This window comes from Uloborus diversus, chromosome 9, assembly GCF_026930045.1.
Source record: "Uloborus diversus isolate 005 chromosome 9, Udiv.v.3.1, whole genome shotgun sequence".
In the NCBI taxonomy this organism is placed as follows: domain Eukaryota; kingdom Metazoa; phylum Arthropoda; class Arachnida; order Araneae; family Uloboridae; genus Uloborus; species Uloborus diversus.
In genome coordinates, this window is record NC_072739.1 from 126,006,431 (window position 1) to 126,027,234 (window position 20,804).

The 20,804-nt window shown below is 31.3% G+C and overlaps 1 protein-coding gene across 1 annotated transcript in view; it reads left to right on the forward strand.

Annotated features, from left to right (window-relative positions):
- LOC129230712 (AFG3-like protein 2) overlaps positions 1-20,804 on the forward strand; it is a 58,897-nt gene that overhangs the window by 26,489 nt on the left and 11,604 nt on the right. The window contains exons 7-11 of the mRNA XM_054865132.1: positions 439-615; positions 1,286-1,388; positions 6,353-6,490; positions 12,259-12,412; positions 18,080-18,209. Of these exons, the coding sequence (XP_054721107.1) occupies positions 439-615; positions 1,286-1,388; positions 6,353-6,490; positions 12,259-12,412; positions 18,080-18,209 (702 nt within the window). The remainder of the gene's footprint in view (positions 1-438; positions 616-1,285; positions 1,389-6,352; positions 6,491-12,258; positions 12,413-18,079; positions 18,210-20,804) is intronic.

A 20,804-nucleotide genomic window follows, 5' to 3' on the forward strand; every position in this document is an offset into this window, starting at 1 on the left:
TCTGTACACTCAACATATATATACATGTTACGATATGTTCACAAATACAGGTATTTCGTGTGAATAGAGTTCTCTGGGAAATAAATACCCATTTTTATATTTACCCGCATACACACACACCCCCAGGTATTTATCCTTATTTACCCCCCCCCCCAGGTATTTATCCTTAAAAATAAATACTTGGATATTTTACATCACTAATTACATTACATGAATTTCTTTTATTATTTTTAACTTTAAAAAAGTTATGCTAACCATAAATATTTAAAAATGCATACAACTTTTTATTACACTTCAAAATTTGAAGTTTCCCCTAGCTTCCGATAAAGGAGCTGTCACTGCTTAAGACTTAAGGAGTTACATGTACTTTGTGAATTGTGTATTCAAATTACTTTATTTTACAAAAGAGAATTAACCATTTATCTTTTTATTCCACAGGGCTAGTTTAATTTCATATCTTCCTGGTTTAGCACTAGTAGGTTTCTTGTTTTGGAGCATGCGAAGGTCATCTGGTATGATGGGAGGTTCCAGTGGTAGAAGGGTTGGTGGTCTTTTTGGCATGGGTGAAACAACTGCCAAACTCATCAATCCTACAGATATAGGTGTTAAATTTAGGTAATTGTTTTGCTTGTTTTGTTTCACGAATAGATGTAACAAATTTTTGTTAAAGAGGTATTGCTATATTTGTCTTTAAAGAAGTATTTTATGTAATCTTAATACTGAAAATATCATTAGAAAAAGTATTAAAAATAATGACATGAGAATGAAGGTTATTTAAAAGTTTTCTGTGTTATTTTATAGTACTTTATTATCTTTTTTAATTTATTAATTATTGCATGATTGACTAATTGATTTTGAAGAGAGTTAAAAAATTTTGAACGTGTTTCAGAAGAAAGTTTTGACATGGAAAACCATGTCAAAAGTTTTTTTTTTTTAACTCTGTTTTTTTTCTTTCCTCTTGGGAAAACTATGTTGCTTTCTTCTGGTATTCTAGTGATTTTTCCTATAATTTGTTAAAATAAATAAATGTGTAACTGACAAAGATTTATATTAAAGTTTTATTAATGCTATTAATACAATATTCAACCTCTTATAAAATCAAAAATTCCAAAATTTGCAGCCACGTTTATTTGAGTATTATGACTTTTGTAATTAAAGTATCAGACAGCAAGTGATTTACTTTAATTTATTCATTTATTTTAAATTGTTAAATTTTATCTTGGATTATTTTGATTATTTTTTGTTTCCATTTATATAATATATTTAATTTTCTGCATTTATTCAGGGATGTTGCTGGTTGTGAAGAAGCTAAAGTGGAAATCATGGAATTTGTAAATTTTTTGAAAAATCCACAGCAATATATTGAATTGGGAGCAAAAATTCCTAAAGTATGCTGATTTCAATTACTTATTCTTTAAATACTTAAATTTTAGCATTCAAAACTTTTTGGGTGAATATAATTTATATTTGCTTGCTTTTGTGTGTGTGTGAAGACTTAATATAAACTAAACCAAAATGCTAATGTACAGGCACGTCATTTGAAGGATTCGGTGACCATCCTGAATTTAAACAAGCAATGCAATTCAACAACCAATGATAATTTGGCAAATTGAATGCATCTATGGCGTGAAACAGGAATGCTAAATTTTCCTATAATATAATAAGTCTTTAAATCTATTGCAAAAACTGTCGGAAAAATATTTTGCTAGATCTTTTTTTTAGGAAAATTTTAGGCTGGAGAATTTTTCTGCTTCAGATCAGTTAAGAAAAATATTCCTGGGAAACTTTCTACTCACTGCATTAGTTTCTTTTTGATACTCTTTTTGATTTTTTAAAAATATATATTTATAAAAAGTATATATTATGAAGCCAAATAGACCAAAAAAAGCTCTTAGTTCTTTCTTATGAGCACAACAAATTTTATTAGTAGTGTTCTTGAAAGTTTTTATATTATGTCGTAGAAATTATTTGTATGTAGCATCAGTAAAAGTATTATTGTCTTTATATAACATGCTAAATAGTGTTGGGAGCTTGTTCTATTTTTGAAACCATTTTAACATTTTATATAAAATCATTTATTTTATGCAGTGTATTTTTAAAACATTCTGGGGAAAAAAAGTTTTGGCGCAATTGCTCAGAAATCAAAAAATCATCTTCAAGAAAAACAAAAGCAAAACATGTTAATTTCACTTCCTTTAAAAAAATAAATAAATAAAAAACATTTTTTCTGCCAAGGACATGATAGACCTTGGCTATCATAACACTATTTGTATGTAATATGAGTTAAAATTTTACTGCTTTTATGTAACATGCTAAGTAGTATTGCAAACTGGTTTGGTTTTTCAAATTGTATTTGTATTATCTATGAAATCCTTTGTTTTATGCAGTGTATTTATTGAAACATTCTGAAAATTGTGCCTCCTATTATGACGGGAGTATTTAAGCTCATACATCGTTGCTGATATCAACAATTGTTCACAAAAGGAAAAATTGTCATCTTCAATCTAAAAAATATATATACAGTCGAGTCCCAACTTACGCGAGGGATGTGTTCCAAGACCACTCGCGTCAGTTGAAATTTCACATTGTGGAAAAGGATATGTGTAAAAACTTTTATAAACATATCCAATTATTTTAGACACTTGTAAACACTACCTCAAACTGTTAAAAACAATTTTTTAACTATACATTACAGTTTCTTACATGAAAAACTGAGTTTTTATTTGTATTTTTTAAAAAAGTAACGTTTTATTCCACAGAAAATACTTCTACGATGCAAAAATCAGATTAATGGGAAAGAAAGACATAAAATAAGCCACTACGGTATGTACAGCATGTAGTAAGAAAAAGAAATGCACTATAGTTGTAATGTACAGTAGATCCAGTAATGATAATTGTAGCTAAAAAAATTAAGATGTATGCTGTGTGATCAAACCATTATTCTTATATATTGTTGAATACACAATAGAGTTGCTTCACTAATTCTTTCATAACGTTTCCGTCTATGACAAAACCCCTCTTAATGATTTCTTAAATTCACAATACGAGAACAGCTTCCATTTTCATAATTTTTGCATTTTGCTTATATACTACTCGGTAAACTTTTACGGATTTCCTATTTTTGACTTTTAATTGTCCAAATGGAAGATTCACTCATACGTAATTGTCGTGCTGTCTTCAATGCATTTTATCGCATATTCAAGCACATAATCTTTAGCTTTTCTTCAGCTGTCAGAAAGTTTCTCTTTTGCTTTCTATCTTCACAAACTTTAGATGAAACAGCACTCTTAGATGTCATTATATTTTATCAACTTTCACATTTAGAATGAAAAAAATAAATGGAAAATGAGGAATTCACATTAGGTCTAAAATTCTTTACTGGTTAAAAAATCGCGTTATAGCCATTTCGCGTAAGTCGGATTGCGTTTTAGCGGGAGTCGACTGTATGTAATTTTTACTTTTACTTCACATCTATGTTTTTTTTTTTTTTTTTTTTTTTTTTGCCCAATATTTCTGCTATAAGATCATTCCACTCAAATGTCAACCTATAGGCCGAAATTTCAAACTCAATCAATATTAATGTGTTATACATCATTTTAGAGATAAATTTCTTAATTTTCGAATCTGATAAAACATTTTTCAAGATGTCCTGCGTAGAAAAATTACCGCTTGAAGATCTTCATGAACAACATGTAAATTGTTTAACTATAAAGCATTCAAGAAATGAGGCCTGTAGTTTTTTAATTGTATATTTTATGTAAAATATATATATATATATTTTTTTTTTGCAGTTATTGATTATATTTTGAGATTTCAGTTTCTTCAATTTCTTTTATTGTTTTTTTATTTTTTTTCCCATTGAGCCTAATTTGAATTCTGTGTTAAACGGCCGGTTACATTCGTTGCAAAACGTCGTATCTTCTCTTCCACTTTTTTTTATAGGACTATAAATAGAGAAATTTTGCTTTATCCTCTTCTCAAGAGCTACATAAAATGCATTTAAAATGTTAAATTTTTATTAAATCATTTAAACAACTAGTTATCAACATGACGAGCATAACAAATCGATTGTGACAAACATAATCGCTTGAAAGAAACACTGTATCTTTCAAACGTTTAGTCCTATTCAAAAGAAATAAAATGTATTTTGAAATAATTCAATTTTTTAATGTCACTGCATAATATTTTGTAATTTTTGCAACAATTAACTCCATTTTTTAGCATATATTTGTGGAATTTTCTTGGGTTGTATTGAATGGTAAAAATGGCAGCTCAAAAAAAAAAGGAATAAAAGCAGAGCAAGAATGGCAAGTAAAGAAAATGACAGGAAAAAAGCAACAGAGTGTATGCAAATATTGGGGCAAAGGAAAAAAAGAAACAACAATTAAAAAAAAAATCAAGACTGAAGAATCAAAAATGAGAAGTCAGGAGAATCAGTTATAGAGAAGCTAGTAAGCTAACTTTATAGAGTTGTAAACCAATGCAACTTCGCCTTTCTCAACATGCTATGTTTACAGAAAGATTCAAAAAGCTAGCTCCTCCAAGTAGTCCCAGGAAAAAATAGGCTTTTATATGTTATCTTGCTAAATAATAATAATAATAATGGAATTACTGTGGCAGAAATGAAAATCAAAAAGTTCTCTTCTTGAAAAAACAGTCCTTGCAATTGATTTTGTTTTCATAAAGAAGATTACATTTCTTGATAGTTTTCTAGCGAAAGAAGTTTCGCTTGTGAGTGATTTAAAGATAAAAGTGTTGTGAAGACTCACGATAGAAGTAAAACTTTTATATTTTCTTCTTTTTTACATTCTAAACTGCCATTTCACCCATACGTTTTCTCTCATGCTAAGCTTTTGTTCTTTCTGCGTCTGACTTAGGCATATTCACAACATGATTGTTTATTTTAATGAAGAAAATAGGTTATAAGCAGTGAGAAAACTAAAAATTACTCGAAATCCGCTTTTTAATTGTTGCCAAAAGCTATAAAAAATAATAGTAATAATGAAGTTAATTTTTTGGTAATAAAAGTGAACAAACTAAATTCAAGGCTGAACCTTAGAAATGTGGATTACCCTCTTAAACTAATGACTTCACTTAAATCAAAGAAATCCTTGAAAACCTTCATTATTTGAAGCGTTTAAAGTGACCAAAATCCCCAAAAATGTGCTTACTTAAGTCTTGAAATTAAATTGTTAATTTTATTAACAAAACTAAATTTACAAATACTATTATTTTTCATTATTTCTGGCAACAATTAAAAAACAAAAATAAAAATTAATTTTGCACAAAGCCAACAAAAAAGCATGTATTGAATCCATGTTGGAAATTTGTTGAAAGAAGTGTTAATTTTAAGACAAAATATCAGAGTGCTTACTTATTAATTAATATTTAGACATGTAATGGTCTAAAAAACTAAACCGTGACGAACGTAACTTCAGAGCTCCGTTCCTCACAGTTAGGTTCTTCATCCATCATATTTTGAAAAAATATTCATTTCTGTCACATTATAAGAAAAATAAGTATTATTCTGCATGAAAAATAAAGGAAAGAAATGGAATGAAAATAATGCAAGGCATTGTTTTTACTATAATATCTACCTAAACTTTAGAGAAATTGAGAGCTTAATTTCATGTTGCAAATTCAAGGTTGCAAAAATGTTACTTCATCACACTATAGTAATTTATTTTTAAAAACCAATTTATGTGATTTATACCGTTTTATTGCATGAATATTACACAGAAGTTTTATTCTTTCACAAAATTCCCCAAAACCACAAGTAAATGATTATTAGATATTTGAAACTCATGTTATGCAACGAAACAGTCTCTGAATGTTACGTTCGTCACTATGGAAAGACCCTATAATACTTTCACATTATAGTTTTTGGCATGTTATGAGATTTTATCAGAAAAGTAGAGTATTTGTTCTTGAAATAACAACATTGCATCACTGAAACCATACCTCAAACATTTCTTGTCCACTTTAGCAATGTAGGCATACTTTGAAAACATTCCACATTCTATCAATGTTATAATTCATAACTTCATTTGCCACTCTAAAATTCAACCTTGAGAAAGAACACTGGTTGTTCTTTTTTGCAAATTTCTATACTTTGGTCAGAAATTTCTTGAACTATTTGTGCTGCTTAGCCATTTCAATCTGTATTAAGATATTATCTCCAGATAATATCTTATGTGTTGAAAATATTGTAATGTTGTATAGTAATGTTATTTATATTTGCTTGTTTTGCTTCAATTTAATGTTTCTGAAAAATCATTGTCTTTATTCAGATTTTTAACAGCTTGTTTTTGAAAATTCTTTTATATTTTAAAATGTTTTGTTTTCACCATAGGGTGCCATTTTGACAGGTCCTCCTGGAACAGGGAAAACTCTTTTAGCAAAAGCTACTGCCGGAGAAGCAAATGTCCCTTTCATTACTGTTTCTGGATCAGAGTTCCTTGAAATGTTTGTTGGTGTTGGTCCCTCTAGGGTAATAATTTTATTATTTTAGTTCTGGGGTTTGCAGGAGGGGGAAATGATGTTCACTACATCAGCGTTTCTCAACCTTTTTTCACCTGTTTCTTTGCCTTTCTTTTCTTTTGTGGATGGTTAAAAACATGATTTTTTATGAACCAATGAAGTTTTTCCCCCTTCTCCCCCAATATATATAAAGAAAGAACTTTTGGCTCAGGGACCATTAAACACTTGTAAAAAAAAAATTGCGAACAGCTAAAAGATTTTTCCTTTATTTACAAAATAATAATAATAATAATTAATAAATCTTTACTAATCATAAAGCTGAAAGTCTCTCTGTCTGGATCTCTGTGACCCGCATAGCACCTAGATCATTCGGCCGATTTTCATGAAATTTGGCACAAAATTAGTTTGTAGCATAAAAGTGCGTACCTTGAAGCGATTTTTCGGAAATTCGATTTTTGTTCTTTTTCTATTACAATTTAAAGAAAATTTTACCAAGCAAATTATCACAACGTGGACGAATAAATTACGAAATTTTCATAACATGGAATTATAACATAGGCGAGCCATTTAACATAGCAAATTGGTGAGAAATTCATCATCCATTATTTGTGAATATACAGGCGAACCAAATGACCTTTTAATTTTCTACTACAGGCAAAGCTGTGCGGGTACCACTAGTATATAAATAAAACTTTACTTGTTGAGACAGAAATGTTACAAAAAAATATTTAGATGTTAATAATAGAATAAGTAATTATCATAATATAATTGTAAGTAAGTAAAAGGCATTGCAGGAAAATCATAGAAAAGTACTGTAAATAATTAAAATTCACGTGAAAGATGTGATTTAGGATTTTTTGGTGTTATCTCTTTTTTCTTTTTTTGTAAAGAATTTTTTTTAACCTGGACAAGCAAAGATCTCTGAAGACTGGCCAAATTTTTCTGCTGATTGGTACCGGTTCTCCTGACTACCAGTTGAGAATCACTGCACTACATTATTTTTCTAGATGAACAAAGTTTTCAAATCAAAACCTTTTGCCGAGTTTATGCAGATTATTTAGCTTGCAAGTTTATTGTAAATTATATTTTTTTTTCAATATTTAGTCATAATTTGACTGTGAAGCAGAGGCATGTAAAACTGTTCGTGATATATTAAAGGCGTTTTACTTTAAAATATCAGTATGAAACTTTCACTATTCAATTTTTTTCCTTACCTTTTTTATATGCGGAACTTACTTCCCTGCGGAACCCCCCCCCCCCCCCCCCCAATTTTATAGCATTAATTTAGAAGCAGCATTTTTTTTTTTTTTTTAATTACAGGAAGTGTACTTACTCACTTAGGCCATTTTTCATTTTAATCTGTTGTTTACTGGTGAGACTTTGAAATCCGTTTGGTTCTAATAGGCAAACACTTTCAATACTATTATGACATGCAGTTCATATAATTATTGGATGGCAGCAAATGCTGATTTCGCTTTCGAAGCTGGCTGGAGATGAAGGAATGAGATAATGTAAAACAAAACAGGTGGGAACTTCAAAAAAAGTTCGTCGAATAAAAGGGCTTATTTCAATGAAATAACACCATAGCATGTATAAAAACTAATTTTTTTTCAGCTCTTTTTCAAAAGAATATAAGAATAAAAATGAGATTAATTGTATTTTCAAGATAGTATTTTGTTCTGTCACTGTGCCATACCCATAGTTATTTTTTCACCCAAAAAGTCAATGTAAAGTAGTTCTAGTGCACCATATTGCAAGTACAGTTGGACCTTTATGTATCAAAGTAGCAAACTGCCAGGGGAAAATTCAAGATATAGAAATTTTAATATACAGGGTGAGTTCGATCGAATCTGAAAGGGGGCGATAGAAGAGCCCAAGCGGAGCAAAGAACCACCCATAATCATGTCCAATCCTTAACCGTAACCGAGTTTTGGTAAATTTAAGGAAAATGAGTTAAAAAAACAAAATTCTGAGGGGGAAAACGACCGATTTCTGAAATTCCTGTAGGACCCACAAGGAAAATAAGTACATATTTGGAAAGAACAGACTAAATCCTACAAAATGATACCTTTCGCATTAAGATAGTCGCATTTTATCGAGAGCTACAAGCTTTGAAACATTGGACACACTCAGAATTAAAATGGTGCCAACGTTTTTAATCGACATTTTCAAAAACAACCGTAAAAGCTACAATAGGGCAAATCCACCAAAAATTGGCCCATTTTATTAGCTTTCAGATGATACAACAGCAAATCATATTGGGCTTCAAGTTCAGCTGAAAGTCAGACTTTTGTTTGAAACAGTATAAAAATTTGCATTCGTTAAAAAAGGAAAAACAGCGAAGAGTCGCACTTTTCTGTTTTGAATTTTCTGTTTCACGATAGCATGTTGCTTTCTTTGTTTAAGAAAATTATATTTTTTAATAAAAATAATAGTTTTTAACATTTAATTTAGAGAAAAAAACACATGAGATAACGATTCGTAGAAATAAAAGAAGCATTACTTTCCCCTGCTTTTCACAAAGGGAAAATCAATAACAAAAAATGTTACACCAACATCAATTAGTACATTTTAGAAACCTTCAAAATTTAAAATAGCTGCTGAAATTGGTGGCCGCCACACCTGATACACGCTCTTGCCCTTTTGCGAACGGAAACAACCGTTGCTCTTAGAGAAATTTCATTCCTTAGTTTCCCTACTGCTTCATCAAGCCGGTCACTCAATTCTTGCAAACTTGCTACTTCTGTTTTGTAAACTCCTTGTTTTAAGAATCCCCAAACAAAGAAGTTCACTGGCGTCAGGTCTGGGGATCTAGGGGGCCAAGGGATGAGGCCCGTACGACCAATCCATTGGGGATACTGTTCAGTTAGAAATTCCCGAACGGCATTTGAAGAATGTGCAGGGGCTCCATCGTGTTGGAAAATGATTTCCGCCCTCTCCTGAACAGGAATAGTATCAAGAAGGTCAGGCAAATGATGTTCAATGAACTCTAAATATGAGCTTCCTGCATTATAAGACTTTAAAACGTATACAGACCCATCAAATGATTTCCGATTACGATTTATGATTGTGAAAAATATCGCCTGAAAATAAAAATTATTTGTTTAACAAAACAATTAATAATAAAAACTAAACAGAATTATTCATTTGTCATAATATTTTATGTATCGTTTGCTTCTTATTAATCTTCTGATATTTTGTAAATGTGTTTTGGAAAGTGCTACAATTATGATTGTTTTTACAGTAAGTCAGTAGAGAGTGTGTTTTTAGTTTTTGAAAGTTTTCGTTAAAGTTTCTAAAGATAAGTTGCTATATTCTTTTCTCGATTTTTGGGTATGTCTCGATTTTCTAATGAAGAGTATGCTGATATGCATTTCGTGAACGGATTTTGTGATGATAATGCTCGCAGAGCCGAGAAAGAATACCATCTCCGTTACCCAAATCGTTCTGCACCTAATCGAGCTGTGCTTGCCTCTATACATCGAAAGCTCAAGGAGACAGGTTCATTTGGTACGTTGTTCGAGCGGGGCCAAGATCACCGTTCTGCCGATGTTGAGGAGTATGTGATGGACCGAGTAGTGGAAAACCTAAGTGTGAGTTCACGCTCGATTGCTATAGAAGGTGGACAATCACAACGTAAAGTGATGAAAACATTGCACCAAAACAAGTATCACCCATATCATTTTACTCTAGTACAAGAACTGCGCAATTCAGATTTAGAAAAGCGGGTAACATTTTGCAGATGTCTACTAACCCGAGACACTGAAGATCACCATTTTCTAAGAAAGATATTGTGGACAGATGAGTCGTTGTTTCACTAGAGGGGGCATCATAAATTTGCATAACTGGCATCATTATGCTGAACATAATCCTTTCTTAACCCGAAACTCATCATTCCAAACTCGATTCAGCATAAATGTTTGGCTTGGCGTAATAGGAGATCATTTAATTGGTCCATATGTGTTTCGAGGTAACTTAAAAGGAAACACATATTTAGAGTTCATTGAACATCATTTGCCTGACCTTCTTGATGCTACTCTCCTGTTCAGGAGAGGGAAGAAATCATTTTCCAACACGATAGAGCCCCTGCACATTCTTCAAATGCCGTTCGAGAATTTCTAACTGAACAGTATCCCCAAGGGATTGGTCGTACGGGCCCCATCCCTTGGCCCCCTAGATCCCCAGAGCTGACGCCAGTGGACTTCTTTGTTTGGGGATTCTTAAAACAAGGAGTTTACAAAACAGAAGTAGCAAGTTTGCAAGAATTGAGCGACCAGCTTGCTGAAGCAGTAGGGAAACTAAGGAATGAAACTTCTCTAAGAGCAACGGTTGTTTCCGTTCGCAAAAGGGCAAGAGTATGTATCAGGTGTGGCGGCGACCAATTTCAGCAGCTATTGTAAATTTTGAAGGTTTATTAAATGTACTAATCGATGTTGGTGTAACATTTTTTGTTATTGATTTTCCCTTCGTGAAAAGCATGTGAAAGTAATGCTTCTTTTATTTCTACGAATCGTTATCTCATGTGTTTTTTCTCTAAATTAAATGTTAAAACTATTATTTTTATATAAAAATATCATTTTCTTAAACAAAGAAAGCAACATTTCAAAACAGAAAAGTGCAACTCTTTGCTGGTTTTCCTTTTTTAACGAATGCAGATTTTTACAGTTTCAAACAAAAGCTCTGACTTTCAGCTGAACTTGAAGCCCAATATGATTTGCTGTTGTATCATCTGAAAGCCAATAAAATGGGCCAGTTTTTGGCAGATTTGCCCGATTGTAGCTCTTACGGTTGTTTTTGAAAATGTCGATTAAAAACGTTGGCACCATTTTAATTCTGAGTGTGTATGCGAAAGGTATCATTTTGTAGGATTTAGTCTGCTCTTTCCAAATATGTACTTATTTTCCTTGTAGGTCCTACAGGAATTTCAGAAATTGGTCGTTTTCTCAGAATTTTGTTTTTTACTCATTTTCCTTAAATTTACCAAAACTCGGTTACGGTTAAGTATTGGACACGATAATGGGTGGTTCTATGCTCCGCTTGGGCTCTTCTATCACCCCCTATTCGTATGGCAGATTCGATCGAACTCACCCTGTATAGAAGCGATCTTAATTTTATCAAATCTTGCAATATTAAAGTTAAAGCTAAGTTTCTTATATCAAACTCCATTTCAATTTTATATTCTAAATCACATTGCATGAAAGTTATTTATTATAATATGAACCAATAAGAAACATTTAATAAAGAATAGAAACCTTTTGAAAAAAACAATCATTAGTTTGTTGAACGTTTAGTTTTGTAAAATGTTCATCAAAAAAGCGTTTGCATATATTGAGTCCACTAGGAACATCATCAGGAACAATTTCTAAGAATTGAAAGTCCAGAGCACATTGTTTCAAACACCTCTCACATTTCAATCTCGATGACTTGGAAAAAGAGATTCAATGCACACCCCACTTATGTTTTCAGCGTCTGAAACTTGCCACATTTTTCTTTGTGTGCATAAAATACTTTTTTCTGTGATCTTTTGTCATTAATAATTTTACAAATTTTCATAAACTTCTTAAATTTTTAGTAATTCTCTTGTAATCTTAAAATCATTGAAAATTTGGAAAGAAACAGACAATTTCCTCAATTTTGATATGTAAAATGTAAAATTATAATTACAAAACAGTCCATAGTTTTGTCTCAGTTTTTGTTCAGTCGAAAATCTCTTGTGATAAAAATTTATAAATCTTTGTTTTCAACTATCACAAAGGGTCTTGATTTCATTTATTATAGGTTCGGGATATGTTTTCTCTTGCTCGAAAAAATGCCCCCTGTATATTGTTTATTGATGAGATCGATGCAGTTGGTCGTAAAAGAGGTGGAAGAAGCTTTGGAGGTCACTCAGAGCAAGAAAACACATTAAACCAATTGTTGGTTGAAATGGATGGTTAGTATTTTTTTTTTATATATTTACTATTTGGAAAATAACATTGAAGAAAATATTTTTCCCCTATATATCATTCAAGGAAAATTGATTTTATTTTATCAAAAAATCAAGGCCATATTTAAGGAGTGGGTTTTTAAGGTTCAAATGCTCTCCGAAATTTTACAGAATTATCTAAAAAAAGCTTTTTATTGTTATTTTTTTGATGGAAAAAATATTACTACTATTTTATTTTTTATTTATTTTTAAATTTTGCTTGAAAAATTAAATTATTGCTATTGAAGAATTGCTCAAACTCCATGCTTCATCTACATTATTTATTTTTATTGTATTAATTACGAACATTCGTACAAATCAATGAAACGTTTTCCTTCAAATTTTGAATACCTAACTGTAACAAAAACATCAAAATTATTTACATATAAAAGTGCTGAACTCTATATTAATTTATTCTTTATGTGTCAAAAAAATATGAGTTTCAGAAGTATTACTTCAAATGCGCATACATGAGTACATGCATCAATTCTTTGATTTGTTAAAAAGTCTTTGAATATTTGACAAGGGTGAAGTTATACAGGGTAAAAACATCAGGGCGGTCATTCCTAGCTCGTCAGCTTGCGAGATCGAGATTCTCGCTCACGTGATTGGTTTTGCCGTAGAAATGTCACAAAGTAGTACTAATCTACTCAAACCTAGCCGCAAGCTAAGTTCGAGTAGATTAGAATACTACTTTGCGACATTTCTACATCACAACCAATCACGTGAGCAAGAATCTCGATCTCGCAAGCTAACGAGCTTGGAATGACTGCCATGATTTCTTTCATTCATTTACAGGGCTTTCAAATGGTCCGCTTTTCCCGCCAAAGTTCATTTTTTATGGTAAAGTCCGCTTTAGACCGCTTTTTGACATTTTGGTCCGATTAGTCCGCTAGTCCACTTATACATTGTTTTCACTTAAATATCCGATTTTAAAAAGTTTTTCATTTCGTTAAATGTTATTGTACACTCAAACACACCGCCGCAGTGCGTGTTAAACAAGATTTGTACGCCCATGAGAAACCTTGAAAAGTTCTTGGGGGAAAAAAGGTTCAAGTGCTTGAAAAAGTATGAAAAGTTTCTTTATTGCTTGAATTCTTTCAAAAATGATTGGATTGTGCTTGTAACTCTTTTAAAAATATTTCATTAGTGCAATTTTCTGAACATATATATTCGATGTGATTTATCGCGAAAAATTGCTTTCGTGTTTGAGGTTTCAATCCTTTTGCATCTTGTTAATATTTTGAAACTTTTTACAATCCGAAGTGATTTTGACATGTGCTGCCTTAGCTTAGCTTATTTTTCGTTTAATTTCAATAATTAACAAAGGAATTATTTTGGAAGCCATGGCAGCATTAGACTTACTCGGACTTCGCGGAAAAATCCTTCTCGCGTTTGAAATTAAAATCCTTTTGCATCTTGTAAATATATTAATGTTTTCCACAACTGGAAGTTGTTTTAACATATGCTACCTTAGTTTAGCACATTTTTCGTTTAATTTCAAAAATTGACGAAGGAAATATTTTGGAGACTGTGGCAACATTGAACTTACTTGAACTTCTCGGAAAAATGCTTCTCGTGTTTGAAATTTCAATCCTTTTGTATCTTGTAAATATTTTGAAGTTTTCTACAATTGGAAGGTATTTCGACATATTCTACCTTAGTTAAGCTTATTTTTCGTTTAAATTCAATAATTAACGAAGGAAATATTTTGGAAAACATTACAACATTCAGCTTATTCGGACTTTGTGGAAAATTGCTTCACGCATTTGAAATTTCAATCCTTTTGCATCTTGTAAACATTAAAATATTTTTCCCAATCAAATGTTTTTTTCCTATATGCCACCTTAGATTAGAATGTTTTATGTTTAATTTAGTAGATAGTAAATAAATTTATTTTATGGGAAACATACCAACATTGAACTTGTTCATGAAAATTTGCTTCTCTGAGCTTTCATTCGTTTTGCATCTTATAAATATTTTTATATTTATGGCACTTAGAAGTTATTTTGACATGCTGCGTCACATTAACTCGATTTAATTTTTATTTAAATAACTAAAAAAATTAATAATTTTTGTGTTTGATTCAAGTTTATTTAGTTTTGCAAACTTAATTTCGATTGTTTTTAGCTTATTTTCGGGGGTTTTTTTGGGGGGGAGGGGTATTAAATTTAAACAATTGAGTACATAACATTTTAAAATAGCGTTTGTATCTGAAACACAGTTGAATTATATAATTTTATGAAGCTGAATTTGTGTACATCATTTCATTGTCATGATGCCTGCTAAAGGGGGAATTTCTTTTTTTCCCCCATAAAAGTTCAAAGTACTTATGGCCCTGCAATTATGGAGGGTTTTTTTTTTTTTTTTTTGATGTAAGCTTTATGATTCTTGACAATAAACTTTGAATATGAAAATTGCAAAACTAAGCCTCATGTGATCTGCTTCTCTTTGTGATGGAGCATTTCAGACATTTTTAGAAAAACTTTCAATGCAGTGTGTCGGTTAAGAAGGGATATAACACAGACAGAAAAACACCAAAATAATTTTAAACTAAAGAACAGCTTCATCTATCCTTCAATGAGACTACCAGCATCCCGGTTCAATTCAAAATGTATCATTACGCCTATTTAGATCTAAGGAGGCTGCATTAAGTGCTGAGCTAAGTGCCTCCCCCCCCCCCCCCGCCCCTCGCATCCAAATGTTTGTGTAAATAATATTATTATTTAATGGATAAAAAGATCAGTTTTGCAGAAGGTGATAAAGAAATTGAATCATTAAAAATCTTAGTATTATGGTTAAAAAACAAATTATCTTCACAAATTTAGCAGCAGGCAGCTAATTTGCCTTTTGGTGCTTCCTTGGGCTTAAATGAATGGTCCTCCCAAGGTCCTCTTTTTAATCCTAACTGGTCCTCTTTTTGATTGAAAATGGTCCTCTTTTACCCTTTTCTAAAGCTAAAATGTGTTGGGAGCCCTGATTTAATACAGATACGTCATTTTTTCTGTTTGCTCATGTTAAAGACCTTAAAGAAACTCAAACCCTTTGAGCAACCCATTGTAGCAAAAACCCATTGTATATATTTTAAAAATCAAATTCATTGATCCTATGGATTTCACGAGAAATGTGTTTGGTAAAACCCTCCCTGAAATAAAAATCTAGTTATGGCCCTGCAAAAAATGTACAGTGAAATCCTGTTACGATGAAATTTAAGGGACCACAAAACTTGTTTGCTGTAATGGTATTCAAGCAATGTAATAAAAATTGAAACGGAACTATTTATTTCGTTGAATTTGATATTTCATTGTATTGGTATGCGATGAAATGAGATTTTACTGTATTTACTTAATAAAGCGATTTCTTGCATTTTCATGAGATACATCTTCTAAGAGTTTTAAAGCTATATGTATTAGAGACGTACCGAGTAGCACTTTGGCCGAGTTACCGAGTACTCGGCCGAGTTACCAAGTACCAATTATGTTTTAAGAAGAACCACCGACACACATGTGATGAATTTTGAACTTATTAGAACAGTTGTATAGACCTCCATGTCCATATAATAGTTTTTAAAACTAAATTCCTGCTGAAATTTAATTACGCATTATTTAAAAAATTTTGTTTATATATATATATATATCTCTACATAGTATAAAATGAAGTCTCTAAAAAGCGTCTGTTTGTTTGAACTCGCAAAACTCGAAAACTACCTGGCAGATTTTGCTGAAATTTTCACAGCTTGTTCCTTTAAAGTCCTGAGAAGGTTTGCAGACCAGTTTGAAAACAATTCGATGAATAGTTCTTTTTTTATTCCAACTTAGGCCCAATTTTCACATAAATTCCCGAATATGGGGATGAAAAATTACTCACAAACAGTAGTATTATATATCGTTAGAAAGAGTACAATTTTCCGCGTTCTGCTTAATTTGTTTCAACACCCTAACTTAATTACGGCTGGAGTTATTTGCGTTTTTAGCTCGAATTTTTTTAGACTTAGTTGAAATTTTGGCACTACTTTCTTCATTAAATCCATCAGTAAAAAGTGAAGGAACTGTCCCACAGTTTTCGTTTTGACTCCATTGCAAAGAGCTGTTTTTTTTTTACTTCAGATCTAACTCGACCTAAGGTCGAAAGTTTAACGCTCTATCTCCATTAGAAAAAAAGTTACAAGCAAATTAAATGAAATTCAAAAATCTCTTCTCTGCTCAACTTTTTAACCATTTTATTTTGCATTTCCACGGTAACGTTTTTTGTGTTTATTTCCATCTTTCTCATTTTCAATTCTTAAATTTATTTTATTTTGTTTCCATGGTTACGCATTTTAAATCCATATTTCTCATTTTATTTTAATTTCTTGAAAGTATTTTAGTATCTGTAGTCATTGTTTGGCGAGAAAATTTTGCATGATGGTTTTTTTTCTTTCCTTTAATCCTGGTTATTGAAGACACTTCACTTGACGCAATGGTTGTTTTCAAGGTAGACTGAGCAAAGCCGGGCAACGCAGCTAATATATATATATATATATATATATATATATATATATATATATATATATATATATATATATATATATATAAAATATATAAATGGATGTATGTTTGTGGATGTGTGGGTGTGTCTGTATGTTCCTTATACAAATCCACAGTTTTCGTCGGATTTCTTCCAAATTTGACACAAAGGTAAATTGTTGCTCAGGAATTCATATAGGTGGGTTTTTGGAATTTTAAAAATACTCAAAGAGGTCTAATTTCATGTTTTGAGTCATAAAGTTGCTCTTATCTGCACGATCTAATTTTGTATAGTTATGAATTATGTCTAAATGAAAAGCCCGTAAAAAACTGCCCTAGATGAAGTTTCTTCTAAGTTTAACTTTATTCGTTAAATTTGTGAACCTTGGTTCAAAGCAAATGAAAATGGTTAGCAACATATAACCACCAGGAGATATTTTAAATGCAATCAACACAAAAAGTATCCTCAACCATGTTCGTTATAATCGATTTGCGACAAGTGTAAAGCATGTTTGGAAAGAAAGCCGAACGAAAAAGAAATGCTGTTTTTCAGTAGTTCTTAAATTGCACCCGGAAAAGACATAGGGATGCGTTGAAACACCGTCAGTTCTTCATCAATTTGTTTGCACATTTTGCTAATAAGCTTTCAAGTAATAATACCATAACAATAAACGAAATTTTGATCTGTATTTTCTGCATAACCAGCACAGAAATTACCAAAATGAGATAGGTATTAAAAATTCATTCAATTATCGAAGTACAATCTTCAACAGTTTTAGCATTATAATACTAAACTTATATTAAAACGACATCCTTGCAACGGAAATTTATTTTAATATTGTATTATCCTTAAACAAATCAATATGTATATGTTATTTATACTATTCCATGATTTAACTAATTCGGTTCACCTAAGTTTCATCTTTGTGTTCTTTTGATCTTCTGTAATGGTTTGTAGGCAACTTTTCTACTTTTACAATTAAGCATTTTCACCTCTATTTGTGGTTTTTTCACATTTTTCTTACCAGATTAAATCAGATTCTGTAAACATGTTCTGGGGAAACCTGTAGTTATCAAATAACATCAATATGTTTGTTTAAAAAAAAAAAAAAAACTTTCTCTTTTGCAGGGTTTAACACCACCACCAATGTAGTTGTTTTAGCTGCTACGAATCGGGTAGATATTCTTGATCAGGCATTATTACGTCCAGGACGATTTGACAGACAGATATTTGTGCCTGCACCTGACATCAAAGGAAGGTAAATATCTTAAACTTGTAGCTACTAGTTTTATGTTGTAATTTTTACATTTCTGCAGAAATTGTATTCATTAAAATTTATCTGATTTTGTAATGTAGGACAGAAATTCCTTGTGATAACTTCATTATTCATAGATAAAACACAAATTGAAATTTCAATTTTGTCACGGTGTTGACATTCAAATAACAAAGTGCCTAGTCTTTGGAATATGTAGGCATTGAATTTGTCTTTTCTTTCCTTTTTTGTTCCTTTTTTTTAAACTTATCATCATCTAATCTTAACTGCATGATATTACATGTTTTGACCTCCTTGGCCTCCACCCTATATCGACAGATAAAATCCTAACCCATGTTACCCAATATCTCTGTCTTCTCCTCCTTCTCAAATCCATCCCAAGTAAATCTTTTGCCTGATCTGAAAAGTGAATGTCATTCTACAGGTAGTTATCAAAATAATGGAAACACCTCTGAATAAAAGTGACATTTTTTAATGTGCTTCGTCTTTACTAATAATAAAGCTGAAAGTCTCTCTGTCCGAAGGATGTCTGTGACGCGCATAGCGCCTAAACCGTTCGACCGATTTTCATGAAATTTGGCAAAGTTAGTATGTAGCATGGGGGTGTGCCACTTGAAGCGATTTTTCGAAAATTCGATGTGGTTCTTTTTCTATTCAAATTTTAAGAAAAAAAATATCATAAGATAGAAGAGTAAATTACAAAATTATCATAACGTGGAACCGTAATATGGGTACAAGGCAACTGGCGAGAAAATTCACCATACATTATTTGTAAATACACAGGCGAACTAAAAGACCTTTTGATTTTTCTATTACGGGCAAAGCTGTGCGGGTATCACTGGTAAGTAATAAAGAATAAAACTAGATATGTTTTTTTTAATAAATAGTAATGTACATATTCTGGTAGTTTATGGTGACTTAATTGAAGTTCTGGAAGTCTTGGATTTTTTTCAAGCGCTTGAAATGTCGAACCTCTCACATTTTAAAAGAGGCCAAATTGTTGGAGCAAGTGCAACTGAAATATCTCAACTTTTTGGTGTTTCTAGAGGTACAGTATCTGAAGTCATGACAGTATACACGTAGCTCGGTAAGACAAGCTCGGCAAAGCAAAATAGTTGACGGAAAGAGAAGCTCAGTGAAAGAAACTGATGGGTATTGAAGCGGATTGTCTAAAAAGCAAACAATAGAAGCAAAAGTGACCACAGTACTCAATCACCATCTGAATTCACCAGTGTGAGTGATTACAGTCAGAAGACATCTTTATTAACAGAATATTTAACGGCAGAGTAGCGATTCCCAACACAGTTGTCACAGAGTGTTTCCATTATTTTGATAACTACCTATAGTTACATATTAGCTAATTCCTGTTCTATAGTTCACTGTACACATAGAAAATAGCATTTCACCAATATTTAGGAATTATTTCTCATTAAAAAAATTTCTTAGTTTTCACTATTGTAGGCACTTTTTGACTGTGGTCCATATTCCCAAAGTACAGAGTGCTTAAAATTAAATTGACATTGCTGAGAAGCTCATATGTCTGGTTCTACTGAACGGATTCAAATGAAATTTTAAATCTGTGTTATGTTAATCAGCGATTCTGAACTGGTAATCCGGCGGACTGGCAAAAGTTCTTCAGAAAAATATAAACGTTTTTTCTGAAATTTATGCTCTTCCACATTAAAAAATTTCCTTACCCCTAAAAATAAAACACCATATTAGTAAAATTTATATTCTATTCAACATTCTTAACGTGAATTTTGTGATTAATTTTTGTACTTTTCTATGATTTTTTAGCAATATTTATTTTTTGTCTTTAATTATTACAATAATTACTTATCTTATTCTTAACATTCAAAAAAAAAATTCTTTGTAACAGTTTTTTAACATTAAGTAAAGTTTTATTTATATATTTATTTATGCATTTATCATCATTATTATATTTTGTTTAAAAAAAAATACCCTCAGTCACTTGCAAAAATTTTTCACAAATGTTTAATGTCCTCGAACCGTTTTTTTTTTTTTTTTTTTGCAAAAGAAAAAGAGCAAAAAACCTCACAGCTCCATTAAAAAAAATCACATGTGTTAATGGTTTGCAAATGGGAGGAGGGGGAGGAAAGAAGAAAAGAAAAAAATCTCACTGGTACGTGAACTTCTTTCAAAATCTTTTGCTAGTTCGTAGATCAAAAAAGTTTGAGGAACTCTGATATAAATCATGCAGCCAAGGTTTATGTTAAAAAAGACATTTTGAAATTTTGCCAATAGGTGGTGCTGTAATACTAAGACCACATACAAATGAGCAGCTAATGTAATTTCACAGTATAGGAGATACGTATGGTTGAATGAATTCATTTGTTTGTAGTGAAGATGCTCCTGAATACGGCGGAATGCACATTAATCGTAAAGCTTCATTATCAGATAGAGAGCATGGCTTCGGTAACACTCCATGCTTATTGGCGGATGAGAAACTTGAAAATGAAGTGGTTGTGTTTTCAGCATATTGTTGACTGACAAGGTATGCTCATAGTGCTCACAAATGTTTAAATCCTTTAAAAAAAATTTTTGTGCAAACTGTTATCT